General features: G+C 48.5%; 5 protein-coding genes; 3 read left to right on the top strand and 2 right to left on the bottom strand.

Annotated features, from left to right (window-relative positions):
* Positions 1-4,899: 4,899 nt before the first annotated feature.
* On the bottom strand, positions 4,900-5,684 carry GSBLH_T00000076001 (uncharacterized protein; the record flags this gene model as incomplete). The annotated part of the gene is made up of 5 exons (XM_013038219.1): positions 4,900-5,121; positions 5,152-5,342; positions 5,373-5,468; positions 5,499-5,586; positions 5,622-5,684. The coding sequence occupies 5 exons, from the start codon at positions 5,682-5,684 to the stop codon at positions 4,900-4,902; spliced, it is 660 nt and encodes a 219-aa protein (XP_012893673.1).
* A 2,764-nt stretch (positions 5,685-8,448) lies between these two features.
* On the top strand, positions 8,449-9,184 carry GSBLH_T00000075001 (uncharacterized protein). XM_013038218.1 has 7 exons: positions 8,449-8,509; positions 8,543-8,588; positions 8,619-8,725; positions 8,762-8,836; positions 8,871-8,988; positions 9,021-9,078; positions 9,109-9,184. The coding sequence occupies exons 1-7, from the start codon at positions 8,458-8,460 to the stop codon at positions 9,139-9,141; spliced, it is 489 nt and encodes a 162-aa protein (XP_012893672.1). The 5' UTR covers positions 8,449-8,457; the 3' UTR covers positions 9,142-9,184.
* Positions 9,185-11,875: 2,691 nt separating this feature from the next.
* Positions 11,876-13,059, top strand: GSBLH_T00006017001 (uncharacterized protein; the record flags this gene model as incomplete). The annotated part of the gene is made up of 5 exons (XM_013038217.1): positions 11,876-12,124; positions 12,156-12,313; positions 12,353-12,596; positions 12,630-13,021; positions 13,047-13,059. The coding sequence occupies 5 exons, from the start codon at positions 11,876-11,878 to the stop codon at positions 13,057-13,059; spliced, it is 1,056 nt and encodes a 351-aa protein (XP_012893671.1).
* A 166-nt stretch (positions 13,060-13,225) lies between these two features.
* GSBLH_T00000074001 (uncharacterized protein) lies at positions 13,226-15,716 on the bottom strand (the record flags this gene model as incomplete). XM_013038216.1 has 5 exons in its annotated part: positions 15,634-15,716; positions 15,404-15,604; positions 15,322-15,374; positions 15,239-15,290; positions 13,226-15,207 (listed from the first exon to the last, which is right to left on the bottom strand). Exons 1-5 carry the CDS (start codon positions 15,674-15,676, stop codon positions 13,226-13,228), a joined length of 2,331 nt encoding a protein of 776 aa, XP_012893670.1. The 5' UTR covers positions 15,677-15,716.
* Positions 15,717-15,820: 104 nt separating this feature from the next.
* GSBLH_T00000073001 (uncharacterized protein) lies at positions 15,821-17,129 on the top strand. XM_013038215.1 has 9 exons: positions 15,821-15,963; positions 15,999-16,037; positions 16,070-16,176; positions 16,209-16,353; positions 16,384-16,635; positions 16,660-16,757; positions 16,787-16,855; positions 16,885-16,940; positions 16,971-17,129. Exons 1-9 carry the CDS (start codon positions 15,867-15,869, stop codon positions 17,092-17,094), a joined length of 987 nt encoding a protein of 328 aa, XP_012893669.1. The 5' UTR covers positions 15,821-15,866; the 3' UTR covers positions 17,095-17,129.
* The last annotated feature ends 112 nt before the right edge of the window (positions 17,130-17,241 follow it).

Raw genomic sequence — 17,241 nt, 5'->3', positions numbered from 1 at the left:
CGATCTATTCGACACTTCTCTTCTCTCCCTACTTCAAACACTCCGCCACCCAGCGCATCGACAGCGCGATCGTCGCCTCGTCCGCACTCAGCACATCGCTCAGCAGCGTTCCGCACGCGTTTTCTATGCTCGCTACATCGCGCTGCGGCAGCATGCAATGCGACACGCCCGCCAAAATCCGGCTGCTCACAACGCAGAACTCGGAACGCAGCTCCGAGGCGAAGAACGGTCGCTGGGAGAGGACCGTCGACAGATAGCCCGACACGGCATACGGCGAAACCCCGCGGGGAAGCAGCTCCGCGGTCAGCTTCAATAGCACCAGTCGAGACATCGTAGAAATCGTAGAAACCGTGGAAACCGTGGAAGAGGGCGTTGAGAGGAGAGAAAGAGCGGCGGAGGAAAGGGACTCGGCGTCTTTGTCGGTGAAGTGGGATTGCATGGCTGCGATGATGCGCTCCGCGCACCACAAAGAAGAAGGGCGAGGCGAAGCGAGCTGCGATTTGAGCGTGACGGCGATGCCTGCTGCTTTATGGTTCAGCATCTCCGTGCTATACGAATCAAGGAGGAATGGCGGAGCTACTTGAGAGAGGGCCAGCGAATCCCCGCGAGAACGAACCCAAAACAATCGGAGAGAAGGGGCGCGGAAGTGGCCCAGCCTTGAAGGAGAAAGTGGATCCATTTGCTTTGCGAGTCGATGGAGAGATGCTGCAAGCAGTCGCCGAATAGAGAGGACAGCGAGACGATCTCGCACACATCCACGTTGGCTTTCAACTGCGCGGCGATCAACAAGAACGAGTACTCCACTAGAAATGCCAAAAATCCCCTCGAATTCTCATCCACGGAAAGCGGCATTTCGCAATGCGCTTTGTATTCGAGCTTCTCGCTCATCATCCACGTCTGCAGCACGCTCGACACCACGCCTCGCATCGCCTCATCGCCCTCGATGGCTGCAACGCAGAGCTGGTGCAGCGCATCGCCTCGCTGGGACGCATTCATCGCTTGAATCGAGCGATGAATGGCTTCGATGAGCGGCTGCGGCGTCGTGAAGCGCATCCAAAACGCCGCGTCGTGTGCTGCGTCCAGCAATGCCGAGAACGAAACATTGCTGGCTGCTTGTTGCAGGGAGAGGATCATCGACAGACGAGTAAATGGAGAGGAAGAAGAAGAAGCGGCAAGGAGAAGGGAACGCAGCCGATCGGCTTGCTGCTGCTGAACGGCGAGGCGGACCATCGACTGCAGGCAGTTCTCGACGATCTTCTGGGAGGTTTCGCGGAGCGAGTCGATCTGGGAGGACGAGAGACCGATCCAATGCTCGGGGAGAGAGCAGTCGCCTAAGTGGAAGAGCGAGTCGAGGAAGGCCGGAAAGGAAGGGAGAGAGAGAAGAAGGGATTGCTGGGAGCGCGCGAGGACGAGGTAGAGGCTTAGAAAGAACTTGGGAAAGCCGGGGAGAGGCGAGGAGGATTGCAAGGAGGAGGAAAGAAGGGAGGACGTCCTGCGGATTCGGTCGGTGAGATGGGCGAGAATGGATTCGGTGAGCGATTGAGGGAGGTCGGAGGAGGACTGCATCACGGCTTGGCGGATGGTGGTCTTCCAGATGGTTGTCAGGAAGGGAATTTCGTCGCGAACAGAGGAATCCAGAGCCAACAGACCCGAAATGGAGGAAGAACGGAGGGATGAGATCGAATAACAGTCTTGAACGGCTGCTGAGAGATCGCTGAGCTCGGGTTGGAGTTGCTCAGAAGATCCAAAAAAGAGTTGAACGGACTGGACAAACTCTGCTAGAAGAATTGGACACGTCTATTTTCTATTTGCAACAAGAACAAGAGTACTGCAGAAATGGAGCTTGAATCGGAGTTCTGGTGTAGCCAAGATACGATTTTGTTGAAAAACGCTAAAAATTGGTCAACGAGAATGGACGAGATCCAGAATACGCGGCAATACTCCTTTATCAGATCAAACATCTTTTGGACGTAATTGGAGACTTCCCGTGCAGAACTGAGTTGATTATAATATGTGATCAGGCTCTCTTCCATCTTGCATGATGCGGACTCATAAAACAGTCTCTCATTATCAGAGTGCTTTTTTAACAATAGAATTATCATATCAATCACCGAAAAATAGGAAATAGATCGGTTTTCAAGGTTCTGATAGAAAACATCGTAGAAGCGCCAAAGGTCGTCTTTTCCGATAGAACCATCATAGGAGGCAAGCTGGGCCTGAATTTCAAATAACACGTCCGTCTCCTCCATGTTGCAAATCGATTTTGACTTCCCGCCAAAATGAGCACACTTCTCCAGTTATTGTTCCAAACAAACAATAAGAGTGACTACTTTGTATACCGAATGACAAGGTTGGGTGTTTCCTACGATATCAACAAAAGCCATTTCTTACAGGAATATGCAGCGTAATTTTCAACATATCAACAAACAGGTGCTTTTTGGACTCTAACTGCTTGCAAATCTCCTGCTTCGCCTTCGCATCAAGTCCATCAGCAAACTTCAAGTAGAGGAAAATATCGTGGAGTTTGGTTCCGTTACTGACATACGAGATCGAAACAGGCGCATTGGATTTCCACATTGAATCAAACATAATACCAAACACTTCCGCCATTCGCTTTTGAACGTGTGTCATTTGGATTGGAGCTGCAGGCTCTGCGGGCTCTGCGGGCTCTGCATTGCTACTCTTCTTTGGAGGTGGCACATTCCTTGCTCCCACTTTTGGGTCGGGAGGTGAACTTGAAGGAGAGGATGCATGCGATGGCGAGTCAATCTTAATGAAATCGCTTTTTTGTAAATGGAATAAAGGCTTGTGCTCCGCATCCACAACAGAAAGAATCGAAGACGGGCAGGCAGCCAGTTTTCGGAACTCCACTTCAGACATGCTCTTGATGTTCTTTTGCGCAATGATATCAAGTCGCTTACTCCACGCGTCAAAGTCTCTCAGAAGCTCAGGGTGGGAATCGATAAGAGTATCAATGTAATCGTACATGATTTGAAGGTTGCTGGGAATTCCGCTGTCAAAGCTGTTCTTATCCTGAAAGAACGTTTTGTACCCCGGAACGTCACTGATATTAATCTTGAGTAGTTTGGAAAGCTCTTGTAAATGCTTTGTTTGTTCTTCTTCAGAACTGCTTGTGTCCTTGTGCATATAATTCCGCGCTGTAGTGTAGTACGCCTCCAAATCCTTTCCATCCATTATGTCTTCCGGACGAGTATTCTCAGTCCACTCGATCACCTCCATGTCTTCGTCATCACTCTCGTCATCTTCGATTGCCTCTCGACGCCGATCAAACTCTTTCTTCTTGTAACTCTCTGCAACGGGTGTCTCTTCCAACTCTTTCCATAAGGATGCATTTTCAACTTCTACAAATCAGTCTTGCCGAAATGAGGCAACGAGTCCTCCGATGTCCAAACGGACGGCATAGCAAAGGCAAGCTTGTCGGTCGAACCCTATTCGCAATCGCAGGGAGAACCGTCACCAATCGAAACATTCTTGTAACAAACAGAGTACTGAGAAAACAATTTGGATAAAAGAGTACACCCTATGCTTTCTGATTTAACTACAGTGGGCACTATTTTCAAATGCTTGATAGCAGGGAAGGATTGCACAGAAGTCGGGACAAAGTAAGCTTTCTCCATATTAAAATCCCCCTTCTGCTTCTTTCCTGTCTCCTCCACCTCCTTTTTCACCTCTCCCGTCTGTTTCAATTCTAAAGGACATGATGATGGGATAGTGATCTTTCTCTTGCGACTCTTCTCTTCCTTCGCCTCTTCATCCAATTCTACATCAAACCTCCGCCCCATCCCGACCTCGCGTCTCCTTCTGGAGCGCCAACACGCACCTCGAATACTGCTGCGTGGTCTGGTAAAGTTCCTGCTGATCGATGAGAGACAAAAGCTTCAAGAAGAACGCGCGACTCAGGACCACTTCGTTCGGCTTCGCGTGCAGAACGCTCTCGCTCTCGTTCTCGCGGGTGTCGAAGGGAAGATCGGACTGCGGGTCGGTTGGGTTGAATCCTTCCTATCAATGAAGGAAGGAAGCGAAAGAAACGGAAGTGAAAGTACCGATTACTTTATAGGGACGAGAAGAAGAAGAAGAAGAAGATAAAGAAGAAGATAAAGAAGAGGAAGGAGGAACAGGAGGAGCAGAAGGAGCAGAAGAAGAATAGTAGCGAGATTCTGGCTTCGTACTTTGCGAAGCAAGTAAGGATTGGCGAGCTGACATAGAACACAAAGAAAGAAGCAATGTACTAGAAGAAGGAACTCGTTTTCGAGTGGACCTTCGAAGTGATAACCCCGGCCTTGGAACCACTTCAACAGATAGAGGAGCGTCTTGGGACTCGATGGCCGTGATAGATGAGGGTGAGTTAGGAAAACGACTACCATTAGTACGTCCCATTGGGCGTTGGTAATCTGCTTGAGCAAAAGATTGATTAGATGATTCGCGAATCGTCTCCTTCTACATGATCAAGAGCTCTCAACAGATAGACTCGAGGCATTCTTAAGGAGAGAATTAAATTCGTCGTTTCATCAGAATAAGGGTCCAGATCATTTGAATGTTCCCTTCTTGCAGAAGGTACTTCGTTCGTCATTGGTGAATTACTATTATTTGACTTTACGTTCCGACTTAGAGAATCAATACTGGCCATGAGCAATTGGGCATCGGAACAATCAGAGGCTACAGGACTTTCCGATTGCATTCCTACCATATACAAAACCACTGTCCAAAGAGTGCCTGTATATGAACAAAACGATCTCAGTTAGTATAAAAAACAATGCAATAAAAGGAGAGTTAAGCTAGGTTGTGAAACACATTCTGCACGTCCGGGTGATCGTCCAGCTGCTGCAATATCCACGTGATGTTTTCCTGTTTGACAGGATCATCCACCATCACTGTCTCCTACAAATAAGCTCCAAACGCTCTAAATCGCACTGTCGGCAGATAGGCAAGTCCCATTTTCCCCTCTAGCTTCTCCTTCGCAAATGCCTCCTTCATCGCGTGCAGCTGCGTCGGAGCGCACTGTACAACCACTGTGTTCTCATCCTCATTTTCAACAACGTCGTCTGCTCCTGCTTCCAGAGCGAGATCGAAGATATGGTCTTGATTGTCGTCTTTCGGGAACTAGCTGTGAGAACCATGAGAAGAACAAACAGTGAGCGTTCCCATGTATTTGAAAAGGAAGGAAGCGCTGCCGATCGTGCCCAATCTGCCCATTCCCTTCGTGAAAATGTGTCGGATTTCGGAAACTGTTCTCTTTTTGTTGTCGGTTAGGCACTCCACGATGATGGCGCAGCTGCCCGGGCCGAATCCCTCGTATGTGATGAACTGCAGCTTGCTTGCATCTCAACATCACAGAAAACACCATTCCTTACCAACGCTCTTACCGTTGATGGCACGCTCAATGTTTTCTTTAGGCATGCTAGCAGCTTTAGCAGCAGAAATCGCTGCTTCCAACTTGAGGTTCTTCGCTACAAGTTATCGCCACTTCAATGATATACTCGGATCAGGACCTCCCTGTTGAACAGCACAGGATATGCTCTTGGACAACTTGGCATAAAGATTGGACCTTTTGATGTCCTTATCGGCCTTATCGTGCTTAATAGTAGCCCAGTGAGAGTGACCTGAGAAATAGCAAGCAGGAACTCGCTGTTCGTTAGAAAAACACACAGGGCAAGTTTTACCATGAATTGATTTGAAATTCCGATAGAACGAGCGAAGAGACGACTTCTTATCAACCCAAACATGCAACACACAACCAAAAGAATTGATTATGGTTGAAAGAGGTTCGAATCAACTGCTTCTGAATATAGCACACACATGAAGATTTATTCAAACTATCATAGAATGAACGACTCTTTGTATCGAGGAGTCATATACGAGTGTTCTAGCAGGATAATAGAGCTTGGTATTTGATGCGTTGTATTGGAATAAGGATTTAGAACCTTTGGGAGCGAATGTGACAGTTTCTATCCCCTGCCAAGAATATCGGTCTCTACTCTACAGATATTTAGGTAATAATGCGATCTAGTGAGATTATGGCAAGAGAATGAGACTAACGTTATTTCGGAATGCACAGATAATGTGCTCGTCTGGAATACGCTACTTTTCTGTTTACGCAGTCTTTCCAGACCCTTGATTCCATTTGAACTCATTGAGCGTTCGTTGAGTGTTTTGACTTACATTTGAAGATAAACGAGTATCGTTAGATCTCATTTGCGTTTTATTCAAAACCCTTCCGGAAGAGCAGGATTCTCACTTGTCTTTTACGTGCTAGGGATCAGTCTCTGTTGGAAGTCGTTATTTTAGCAATCAATATTGTTTTATTCCCTGATTTGCGTTTTGATGCAACTGAGCGAGGGTCTCGCTGCACAATGCAATTCAGAGAAGATACAGAGGAAGGAGGAGAAGAGATAGGAGAAGAAGAGATAGGAGGAGGAGAAGAAGGAGCCTATTTCCCAGACATCATCTCCACCATCGGTTTTACAATCTGTCGTCCTTTGAAAGGCACCTATCTTTCGATTCGCCACAAACGAGGATTCGACGAAGTAGATTGATTCATCCTAGCCTGGACCGCAGATCGGTGTGCTCCTCACGCTCATTCTCGACAACAAACGCTGGCTATTCCAAGTTTTTCCCCTTTTTCCCCTTTTATCCAGCTTCGAAACTCCCCGATTCTTCCTCTCCCGCCTTCTGCCTCCTCCCCCGCGCTCTCCGCTCCCTCCATAACTCGCTCCCAGCTTCAGACGCTGCTTCGCAGCACGCTCTTCCCCGCGGTTCACGACGTGGAAACGCTTCGAAACTTCGCCGTAGTGATGGGAAGGGCGTTTCATCCAGAGTTTCAAAACGGTGCGATCCCACATCAGCAAATTGGAGAAACAGCGGCAACGGTACGAGCAGTACTCCGAGTTCTCCACGTTACCGCTGATTCCCGCGGGAGAGGGAGTGGGAGGCGTGATGGAAACGTGGAAACTTCGTGGAATTCTAAAAGAATCGACGAAGAGGAATGAGGATGAAAGCGAGTTGAAAGCGTGCTCGAGCGTGGAGTTGGAGCAGGAAAGCGTGTATAATCGTGATGGAGAGGAAGTGGTGAAGCGAATGAAGGAAGTCGAGAGAGAGTTACAAACATGCATCTTGCAAGGAATGATTCGTCGGTGGAATGCGATGTACGTGTTCCGATCGAGCGTTGAGGGGGTAATTACGAAGGTTCAGAAGAGGAAATCGCGCTGTTGCTGCTTACCGAAGCGGACTCCATTGCCCGCCATGGATTACTCGGTGTATTTTGTGGAGTCGGATTGGCTGTTCGCGTTGTCTGACATCGAAAAGATGAGTAGAGAGGAGCAATTGATTCTCCTCCAAAGCTTACAGATTCAATTAAGGAAAGTGGAAGACCGCTTGGTATGTAGCGATAAAGTGGGTTTTGTCGATGTCAGATGATGGAATAGGCGAGAATCATAAGCGATACTCCGTGTTTACTTGAAAAGTATTGTTACTATGAGCAAGTCAAGAATTTGGTCCAATTGTAGTATGTGCTTTCATGTTTGTTTGATACTGTTCTTTGTACATCTATTTCGTGACAGTTCGAACAGTATGTATTTCACTTTAAAAACACAACTGACCCGATACCGCGGTTATCTGAGAATGCATTGTATTTATTTGTGTTCATGATTGTATCATTGACCCCATTTTTTACGTCTCATTGTTTGTGTGTTTATTTATATTTTGAAGACGGGTGCTCATGAATGATTCATCTTCTGTTACATTCTATTGTAAGGGATGTAATATGATGCTAAATGAGAAATGTTTTAAGGATGTCAAAACTGGGGAGCTCAGATCTATATGTTCAATGTGTGCGATGATGAGAAAGAGTATCCAAGGGTTAAATGCCTAAACTTTAGCTGAAGAACAATCATTAGACGATAAGCTTCCAAAAGCTACGAAGGGGAATAAGAGTGCCATTGTTCGATCTTCTAGTCATTTTGAGAAGAAGTGCTCATGTACCACCATCCCTGCTTTGCAAAGTGTTGCATCCTGTGTCACTCCATCCAAGCACGAGAAATATTATCTGGCGAAGCTTATTTACCATCCTTACCTTTCTGAGACACGAACTGTTAGTGTTACACAGGATGGAAGCTATCCTATTTTTAACCTCACAAGTCAGAAGTGTGCTTCTACTAGGTCCCCCAGCAGCTCTACTCTAGAAGCGTCTGAGGCCCTTTCTTTCCCGTATAGTTTGACGAATAATCCGTATCAAGCAATTAGAGTTTAGCAGCATGTTTATACTTCTGTTTGTTTTATACTTCAAAATGGCTTGTCGTCGTGGATCCTTGCACGGGTGCTATGATTACAAGCATCTGCTTCGAAATTCATAAGATTTGGTAGAAATCGGATCCCCGCGGTTTTTCCGCTCTTGATGAACGTCTGCTTTTCTCTCCAATCTTGTATAGTGTCGTGATTCTAATGTTCGCTCTGAGAAAATTATGCACCTCCGTGCCTAAGGCAACATATGCTTGTTTGTTTTCTGTAGTTATCTGTAATTCGATAGGCATCGGTCGTTCAATTAGTTGGACTAGCGCTGTTGCTGAGAACACGTTTGTGACTTGTGTGCGCATTTAGTTTAGGATTGATCTGACTTTCATTACCCCGAAAGGTGAATCGAAGACTGTGAAGGCTAGAATTGGCGATACCGTCCTCGATACGGCTGAGGCTTACGGACTGCCCATTTGTGGTAAGCCACTCCTCTTCTGTGTCTGATTTTGTGTAGGTGACTGCCATGGAGCTGGCTTGCCCAGAGCTGTAAAGAGAACAGAGAATTGGACGGAGGAAACGTTCGGAGAGGGTTCGTGTCTGCCTTGTTTGGTTAATTCGCTTAGGTCCCTCTTGTGCCTTCTGCCATGTTGTTCCTTCTCTCGAGCTTTCAAAGGTACTGGAGAAACCCACCGCTCAGGAACTTGAGTTCATTGAGAAGATTCCTATCGGCAAGACCCCTCGGTTTGTTATTTTGTTTGGCTTCTACTTTCTAGTTCTCGTCTCGCTTGCCAGGTACCGGTGACGAAAGAGATGAATGGAGGTGTGTTCTTTGTAGGTGTTTTTTGCGTTTCTCATGTGTAGATTCCTCACCATGTCCCGAACGAGCTCCTTTAAGGGATTGTAGACAGCAATTTATTTTGAAATTTATAAACGTTGAGTGTGTTTGTTGGGTATTCACGTACAAACAGGGTAGGAAAGCATACCAAATACAGAGTCGCGCTCGCTCGCCGCAGTAAACCACACACTGGTTATTTCCCTACAATCAAGCCAGATCATCATCCGTACTGCTGCGATTTGTCCATGATAAGAATTCCGTACTGCAGCGTGTTCGTCGTCGCCATGACGCGGTCAAGGCGCGTATTCACACAGGAGATGCGTGCCATATTCTTCTAGAAGTAAGCACGAGATTGGGAGAAAGAACAATGAACTGATAGCTAGAGCTAGCTTCATTGTAGTAATAGAAACATATCTGGTCTGGGTAGATGCACATAACCGAGTTCGAATAGCCGTTGAACGGCAATGTAGAATCACCTGCAAACACCAATTTCATGTCTTCTTTCGACAACTCCACTACAAAAACACCGTTCGCCGTGTAGAGAGGACTTCCAGGGCTCGCCGTGGCTGTTTCCTCGGTGGTTTGTGTGTTCGGATTGTTCTGCGCGCTTCGCATTCTCTCCTGCTCTTGGATCTCCTGCATTTCTTTGTCTTCAAACGTGATTACTGGGCTCGAGGGATAAGCTTCGCTCTGCGGCGGGATCGCGGGAGCAGCCGAATGGATTGGAGCTGGGTTCTCGGGTGGGGGAATCGTCGTTTGCACCGTCTGCTGCACTGTCTGCGTTTGCTGCTGGAAGTATTCTCCCTTTCCCTCGTCCGTGAATCGCACTTCGGTGCGTTGTGCCATGATTTCCTGCAGTGATTTCTGCCCAGGAATCGGGGCAGGGATGGCTAACGGCTTCGGCTCTGTGCGTTTTTCCTGTTTCTCGTACCGCATGACTGCAGTCGATTGATTGGATGCAGGCACAGGTGCCGGAGCGGGAGCTGGAGCAGGCGTTGGGGCTGAATTCACAGCTGGAGGCGGTGCTCCATTCATCTGCCGCTTCTGAAGCATTTCAGCGAGCGAGAGCTGACCTGGCGCTGTTTCGGGCATTTTGAGCTTGTTGGGATGCGCAGTGCCTTCCGATTTCTTCTCGAAGTGCTCCACTCCGCTCGACGAAGCCGCTGCTGCCGCTGTCACTGCTGCGGCAGTGGAAACAGAGGCGGGTAATGCAGGTTTTGCTGGCTTCGCAGGCGCGGCAGAAGGATTGCCAAAGGCTCTTTCAAGGAATGCAGTGCGTTCCTTCATAGAAGGCTGAGGAGTTGGAGTGGAAGTCGAAGCCGAGGCGTAGGAAGGCTGCGAGGCAAACGAAGCGGATGAGGGTTGACTTGGCGCGGATGCTCTTTGTGGAGCAGGTTGCGATTGGGGCTGAGACTGGGGCTGAGGCCTGGGAGTAGGCTGAGGTCTCGGCCTTGATTGAGTTGGGGGCTGAGGCTGAGGTCGAGGCATGGGTTGAGATTGTGGCTGAGGCTGAGGCTGAGGCTGAGGCTGAGGCTGAGGCTGGGATCTTGGCATGGATTGAGGTCTTGGAGCAGGTTGCGGTCTTTGCATGGGTTGATTTTGGGGTCTAGGAGCAGGCTGCGATTGGGGGTGAGGTCTTGGCATGGGCTGCGGTTTGGCTTGGGATGGAGGTGGTGAGGGCTGCTTGGTTGCTTTGGATTCAAACATTTTGATGCGATCAGAGAGAGAACCCGGAGTGATGGTTTCCACTCCTCCGACTGAATGGGTTGGAGACTGAGATTGCTGTGTCTGCGAATACTGAGATGGTGGCTGGGCACTTCTTTGCGGTTGCTGATTCATCGGTCTCTGATTAACAGGTGGTTGCTGATTCATTGGTCTCTGATTAACAGGTGGTTGCTGATTCATTGGTCTCTGATTAACAGGTGGCTGCTGATTCATTGGTCTCTGATTCATTGGTGGCTGTTGATTCATTGGTTGCTGATTTGTGTTCTGTTGCATTGGTCTCGGATTCATCGGCCTCTGATTCATTGGTTGCTGCTGATTCATTGGTTGCTGCTGATTCATTGGTTGCTGCTGATTTGGATATCGCTGTTGAGCCGGCTGTTGATTCATCGGTCTCGGCTGAGTGGAAACCTGCCCTGGAATCTGCGTGTTTCGCTGAATTACTTGCTGTGCACTGCTCTGAATCACTTGTGGCCGCTGCATTGGAACGGCCTGTGTCGGCTGCATCCTCTGGGCTCCTTGCTCTTGCATCGTCTGCATCGGAGCGCTTTGCTGTTGGTTCCTTGCATTATTCGCAGCTTGCGGAGACACGGCTGCGCCTCTTTGCATTCCCACTCCCCGATTGCCTTGTGATTGCTGTGGAACAGGCGGAAGAGGCTTCTGATAATGCGATGATTGAGATGAAACCGACTGAGTGCTTCCATCTTCAATCGCCCATTCAGGAATGCCTTGATTCCATGGAGCCGAAATGCGGCGAGTCTCCTGGACATACACGGGAGGATTCGGTGCAATTGGAATCGGCTGGATATCTCGCTCGTTGACCGTCTTCCTTTCAACGCGGACAACGCGGCGATATTGAACCGATTGAGTCGATCCGAATGGTGTGCTCGTGGCAGTGGGAGGAGCGGCAGCGAGTGCATTCGGACATTGAGCTAGATGGGCAGCCATGGAGGCAGAAGGAATCGTAGAGTGACAGAACACACATGGAACATAGGTGGGAGGTCCATACGGTTGACTCTGATAGCAAAAGGTCGAAGATGGATATGGATACATAGAAATACAAAAAGTGTTATGCATCACAGTTCGACAGAGGATATTTCTATATCCCTCTTACTCTATCCCTTTGACTGCTCCGCCCTTCTTGTTTCCACAGAATCGTTCGCCTTCAAATGCCACAACTTCCCTAGATTATTGCGTTCCATGGAAACCAACTTAGTAGAGGAGAACAAGCAACTAAGGAAACGTGTTATCGAATTAGAAAGCCAAGTTGCGTCCTTACAAGAAACTCTCGACAAATACAAAGAGTCGTGCCGATTTCAGGTATGGATAGACCTGTATCATATGATGGTAGCTTCAACAATTGAAAGAGTACAACGATTCACTGAAGGAACAACTCCGCGCTGCCCATGATGGGTTTATGACTGAGCAAGATGAACCCAATGAAATTACAACAGAAGAAGCAGAGACTTTCAAGAACTTGGTGTTTTCTCCTGAAGTGGAGAAGAAGCAGTATTCTTGCACACAAACTGTTTCCACTGTCCATTCTAGCAATATTCTGTGCGTGGTCCCATGGGAACGAAACTCAAATTACATTTTTTCGACAGATGTGACCAAACGACTTGTCTGTATCTCTCTCGACGACAATTCCATCGTTTCAGAGGTGCCTACATCGGCTCCCTGCTGCTCTCTCGTCCTGGTACGTGGCTCGAAGTATTTACTGGCTGGCTGTATGGATGGAATGGTTCACATTTTCCAAATCGACTCCGAGAATTACATCATCAAAAAGCTCACAGTAGGTGATTCGGGATCGATCGATCGACTCTAGAAAATAGCGGAGAAGAAACTCCACGAGAAGGCCATTCTCCGCTTCAAAAAGAGCGAGAATCTGAATATCGTGTTGAGCACGAGCTATGATAACACGGTGGCTGTTTGGGATATAAAAGAAGACGGAGCTCTGCATGAGGTTTCTCGTTATTACTTCAAATACACCGTGGATGGGATTGCGATCGCTCCTTCCCACCACACGATCATTTTAGCAGAGCGAAACCAGCCGTTCTTGACGTATATTGATTGGAGGACGCAGGCGAAGAAGGAAGTGAGCATCAACCAGCACGAGTGGGACATGCACGTGTCGTTCTGCATCACGGATTGCGTTCTGATGGGCGATGAGCGCTATGTGGTGGCCTTGACCGACAAAAGCAACGTGATTGTGTTTCCGTACGAGCGAAACGAACATGTGCAGAGCTTGTACGTGAGCTCGATGCTCTCCGATTCGTACTACATGGGCTCCATCGCGCTGGATGCACGCGAGCAAAACGCGATTTTGACGTGTTCCGACAACACGATCCGCGTGTTTTCTCTCTACTCCGGGAAGGAAGTGCAAGTTCTCAAAGGTCACAGCAAGCTGGTTCGCAACATGTTCTACCTCAACGACCTCCGTCCGCAGCTCTTCAGCTGCGCGTACGACCACACGATCCGCGTTTGGACGCAAAGCTCTCTTGTTTGTGAACAAACACGCCACAGTGAAATCAAATTCTTCTCCTCCGGAATCATCATTTCCCCCACATTGACCGGGAGAATCGCCGCCTGCGCCAGCGCCTCGGGCAGCGCGTTCTTCTCCATCCTCCCCGTGCTCTTCTTATAATACGCGATCTGCGTGAGAATGGAGTGCGGGAACGACGGGACATTCATCGACGGACACGTTCGCAAAGCCTGCTTCACCGAGTGCAGACCCTCGTCCACCATCTCCCACGCCACGCCTCGCACCGTCGCCACCAGCCAGCCATGCAGACAAGGGAACCGCAGCGCCTGCCACAGCCCGCAGGAGCAGGTTTTGCCCTCCAGATCGACCAGGAACTTGCGCTGCACGCCTTCCAGCAGCATCGAAACCGCGCAGGGCGACCCGTTTTCGATCGAATATTCGCCTTTAAACCGCGCGTACTCCGCGAGGACTTGCTGGAAGTGCGGCGTGAGCTCGTCGGGATCGAAGTGGAGGTAGATGTGTCGCCGCTCTTCGCAATCGAGACATTGAAAGTAGTACAATCCCGTCGCGAGATCGTCGATCATCAAATACTGCAGCGAGTTCTGCTCGAGCAAATCGCGCTCGATGTGCGTCAAGCAGAGCGAATGCAGCTCGCGAAGCTGCACCGCGAAGAGGCTTCGGTTCCACTTCCCCAAGTGCTGCAGCTCGTCGAACAGATCGCTCTTTTCGCTCATCAGGCGGTTCAAAAACAGCGAGGCTTCCGCGCCGTACGCAAACACGCAGCGAAGCAGCAGCGCGCGAAGCGTGAACGACTCCGATCGAATGCTCCGCTTCCGACGCACCGCGCCGTTCACGTACCACGGCGAAGATTCTGCCGCCAAATCCGAAAACGCGTACTCCAGCTGGGGAAGATTCGACTCCAGCAGCATGCACAGCGATAGAAGCACGTGGGCCACGTCGTCTTCGGGAGTCAGCAGATGGCTCGACTCCAGGAATTCCAAAAATCGGCGCCAATTCGAAACGCTCTCTTGCTCGGCGATCATAAAAGCTACCAAAACAGGACGGTAATCGGGATCGATTTCCGAAGCGTGGAACAAAACGCCCGAGTTTTCTCCGTGCAAATAGCAGCAGTCCAAATATAGGGGCTTTTTTTGGAGTTGATGGGCTTGCTGCAAACCGAACGGACAGATAAACAGGGCAGAGAGGAGTTCCTTTCCTGCAGCGACAGACGTTACGATTTCGACGCGATCGTTGGGATTTGCCTCCAAAATGATCGATTCTTGATAATCAATAACCACTATACACTTACTTAAATGATTCAATTTCTCGACTATATCCTTCATGGAAGTGATGTAAAGGCTTCGTTCATCCGCTCTGGCTTTGGAAACAGAGATGGTTTTGTATTCCACATGCTTCTTCTCGAGGACATCGATGATGCTCTGCAGACTGATATACGGATTGTTCTTCACCAAATGCTTCACCAGGTAGTGCATGTACGCGTTACGGCAGTACATTGGACGCTTCGAGCGGAGCCGTTCCTTGGCGCGAGGATTCTTCGGTTGGGGAGAAGGCAAAATGGTAGGAGCAGCCGGTGCCGTTACCGTTGCAGTTGCCGTTGCATTAGCATTAGCATTAGCATTAGCATTAGCATTAGCATTTGGATTTATAGCGACAGTAGTAGTAGTAGTAGTAGTAGTAGTAGTAGATGTAGTAGTAGTAGGAGTAGATGTAGTAGTAGTAGGAGTAGATGTAGTTGCTGTTGCCATTACTGCTCCCCCTTCTTCTTCTCCTCCAGCTACTTTGACTGTAGAAGAGGAAGAAGGGATCGAAAAGAGAGGACTCAGCTCCATCGAGGGAAGACTCGAACTCGATCCATTGGAGCTGGTAGCGCTTTCTAATTTATGTGATTGAATAAAAGAAGCTAGAGATTATAGGAAAGACGCTAGGTATACGTCGATTTTGATAAGACGGGCGATAGTTGGTATTCCGCTTGTCTCGAGGAATCTACAAATCATTTCTTTGAAAAATAGCCAACGTTCTCCCACCCGCACGAATGTTCCAGACTCACCCTGTTTAAAGATAAAACGCCTACACTCCTATGCTGCCAAAATAGAAACCTTTCTTTCCCGGGGACTTAGAACGGCAAATTCCACCTTTGATGCAGAAACTACAAGTATCACTAAATGGACACCGGTATAGGATGCAGGACCCAGAAGATTCACGAGAATATGGTATATTATGCTTGCTGAGATAAATATCGACAAGACTCTTAAATTCCTGTACATTGTCAATCTTTGCGTTGGTCTGGACGAAAAATGCTAAATGAGCAAACACCAAAGGTTCCTACCGAACTGCTCATCAATGGCAGCATCTTCCTTCTCAAGATCCATTTCTACCTTGAGTAAGTCTTCCTTGCTAAGTGGGAATATTATAGGAGACAACAGAGTATTATGTAAAAATAACTCCCCTTTCTGACATTTTATTAACGATATTATTATTTGTGTTTGCCCTCGAATAAGCTCTTTGAGAAGCTTGTGTCGTTTTATTGATAGTTCTGTACCAAAAGTAATTCAATAGTGGATGTATAAACAAGCATCTATTCCACGAAATGAATTACTGGCGTGGATCAACGATATTTTGTGTACGAATTATATTAAATTAGAGGATGCATCAAACGGTACTTTTGGTGAACCCGCGTTAATTTACATGTAGGTGCTGTTGCCTGCCAAATTATTGATTTAATCCATCCCGGTTTGTCGCTCCTTGTCATCTTGATACTTTAGGAACGGTACCTATGAAGAATCTCAATTTTTCCGCGTCTACTCCCTATGAGTGCCAAAAGAACTACCGCATCTTACGTAAAGCATTTGAAAAACTCAGTATTCCTATTGTACCCATTTCTGTGGGATTATCCCCCTCTAGGATTTTGACATCAATATTCTTTCCAAACAAGGATCAAAGGAGGGCTATGAATTTCTCGCTACCTTAAAATCCTATTACGATGCCAACTACAAATCAGGTTCCTACGACCCCGTCGCTCGCCGCAGTGAATCAAAGGGAGCCATCAGTGCCTTCTCTCCTTCCTTCTCATCCACAGAAGTCACTCGGGCTGACACCTACACGCCTCACACGCCTCGCGGCACCCACGCAGCCCCTCTCTTCGACTCTCCCACCCGCATTATCTCTGCGAGAACGACCGCTTCCCCGCGGAAACCCTACCCTCCCATCACGCCTCAGCACCGAGCCACGGTCCCGCGGGACCACATGTCTCCGTGGCGCGACGGCGGCGGCGGCGGCGGCGGCGGCAGCGTGCCGAGTTTGCCTTCTCCGGAGTTGGTGAAGCAAAACGGTTCGTTTGAGGGGATAAAATGAGAGGCAGAGTCGCTACGACAGCAGTGTAGCTGGCTGCAGAGTCAGTGTCACGATCTGCAGGAGCAGCTGCAGGAGCTGCACAAGCTGCACGATTATCGAGTGCGTTGTGGAGGCGAAGTGGGATGTAGGAGATGCTTTTGGCGGAGGAACGCGTGTTTTACTACAACAAACTGCGGAATATCGAGGATTTGCTGCAGGTAGGGCGCGGCGAGGCGTGAGCACGAAGGGAATCCAGGTGAATCGACATTTGACGGACGTTGAGAACTCGATTCTGCAGATTTTGTGGGAGAATGGACCGGAAATGAGGGGTAGATATTCCCGCGAAGGCATGGAGTTTTTGCTGAAGGCGATCGAGGAGAATCGAGAGGAAAGCGAAGGAGAGCAGCGTGTGGAATCCATGAACAGTGATGATAGAGTTAGTGACGAGATTATGTAATCTTCCCAAGATATATATACATTTGAGTAGTTTATGGTGTGTTTGTTGGAGGAAATGGATTTGTGGAGAGGCGATCGAGAGATCGATGGAAAAAGGTGGGGAACGGAGTGAATGCGTTTTTAATTGTGGTAGTAATTGTGAGTGTGA

Source organism: Blastocystis hominis (assembly GCF_000151665.1).
Source record: "Blastocystis hominis, Singapore isolate B (sub-type 7) whole genome shotgun sequence assembly, scaffold_0".
NCBI classification, from domain to species: domain Eukaryota; class Bigyra; order Opalinata; family Blastocystidae; genus Blastocystis; species Blastocystis hominis.
This window is presented reverse-complemented; position numbering and strand designations above follow the sequence as displayed.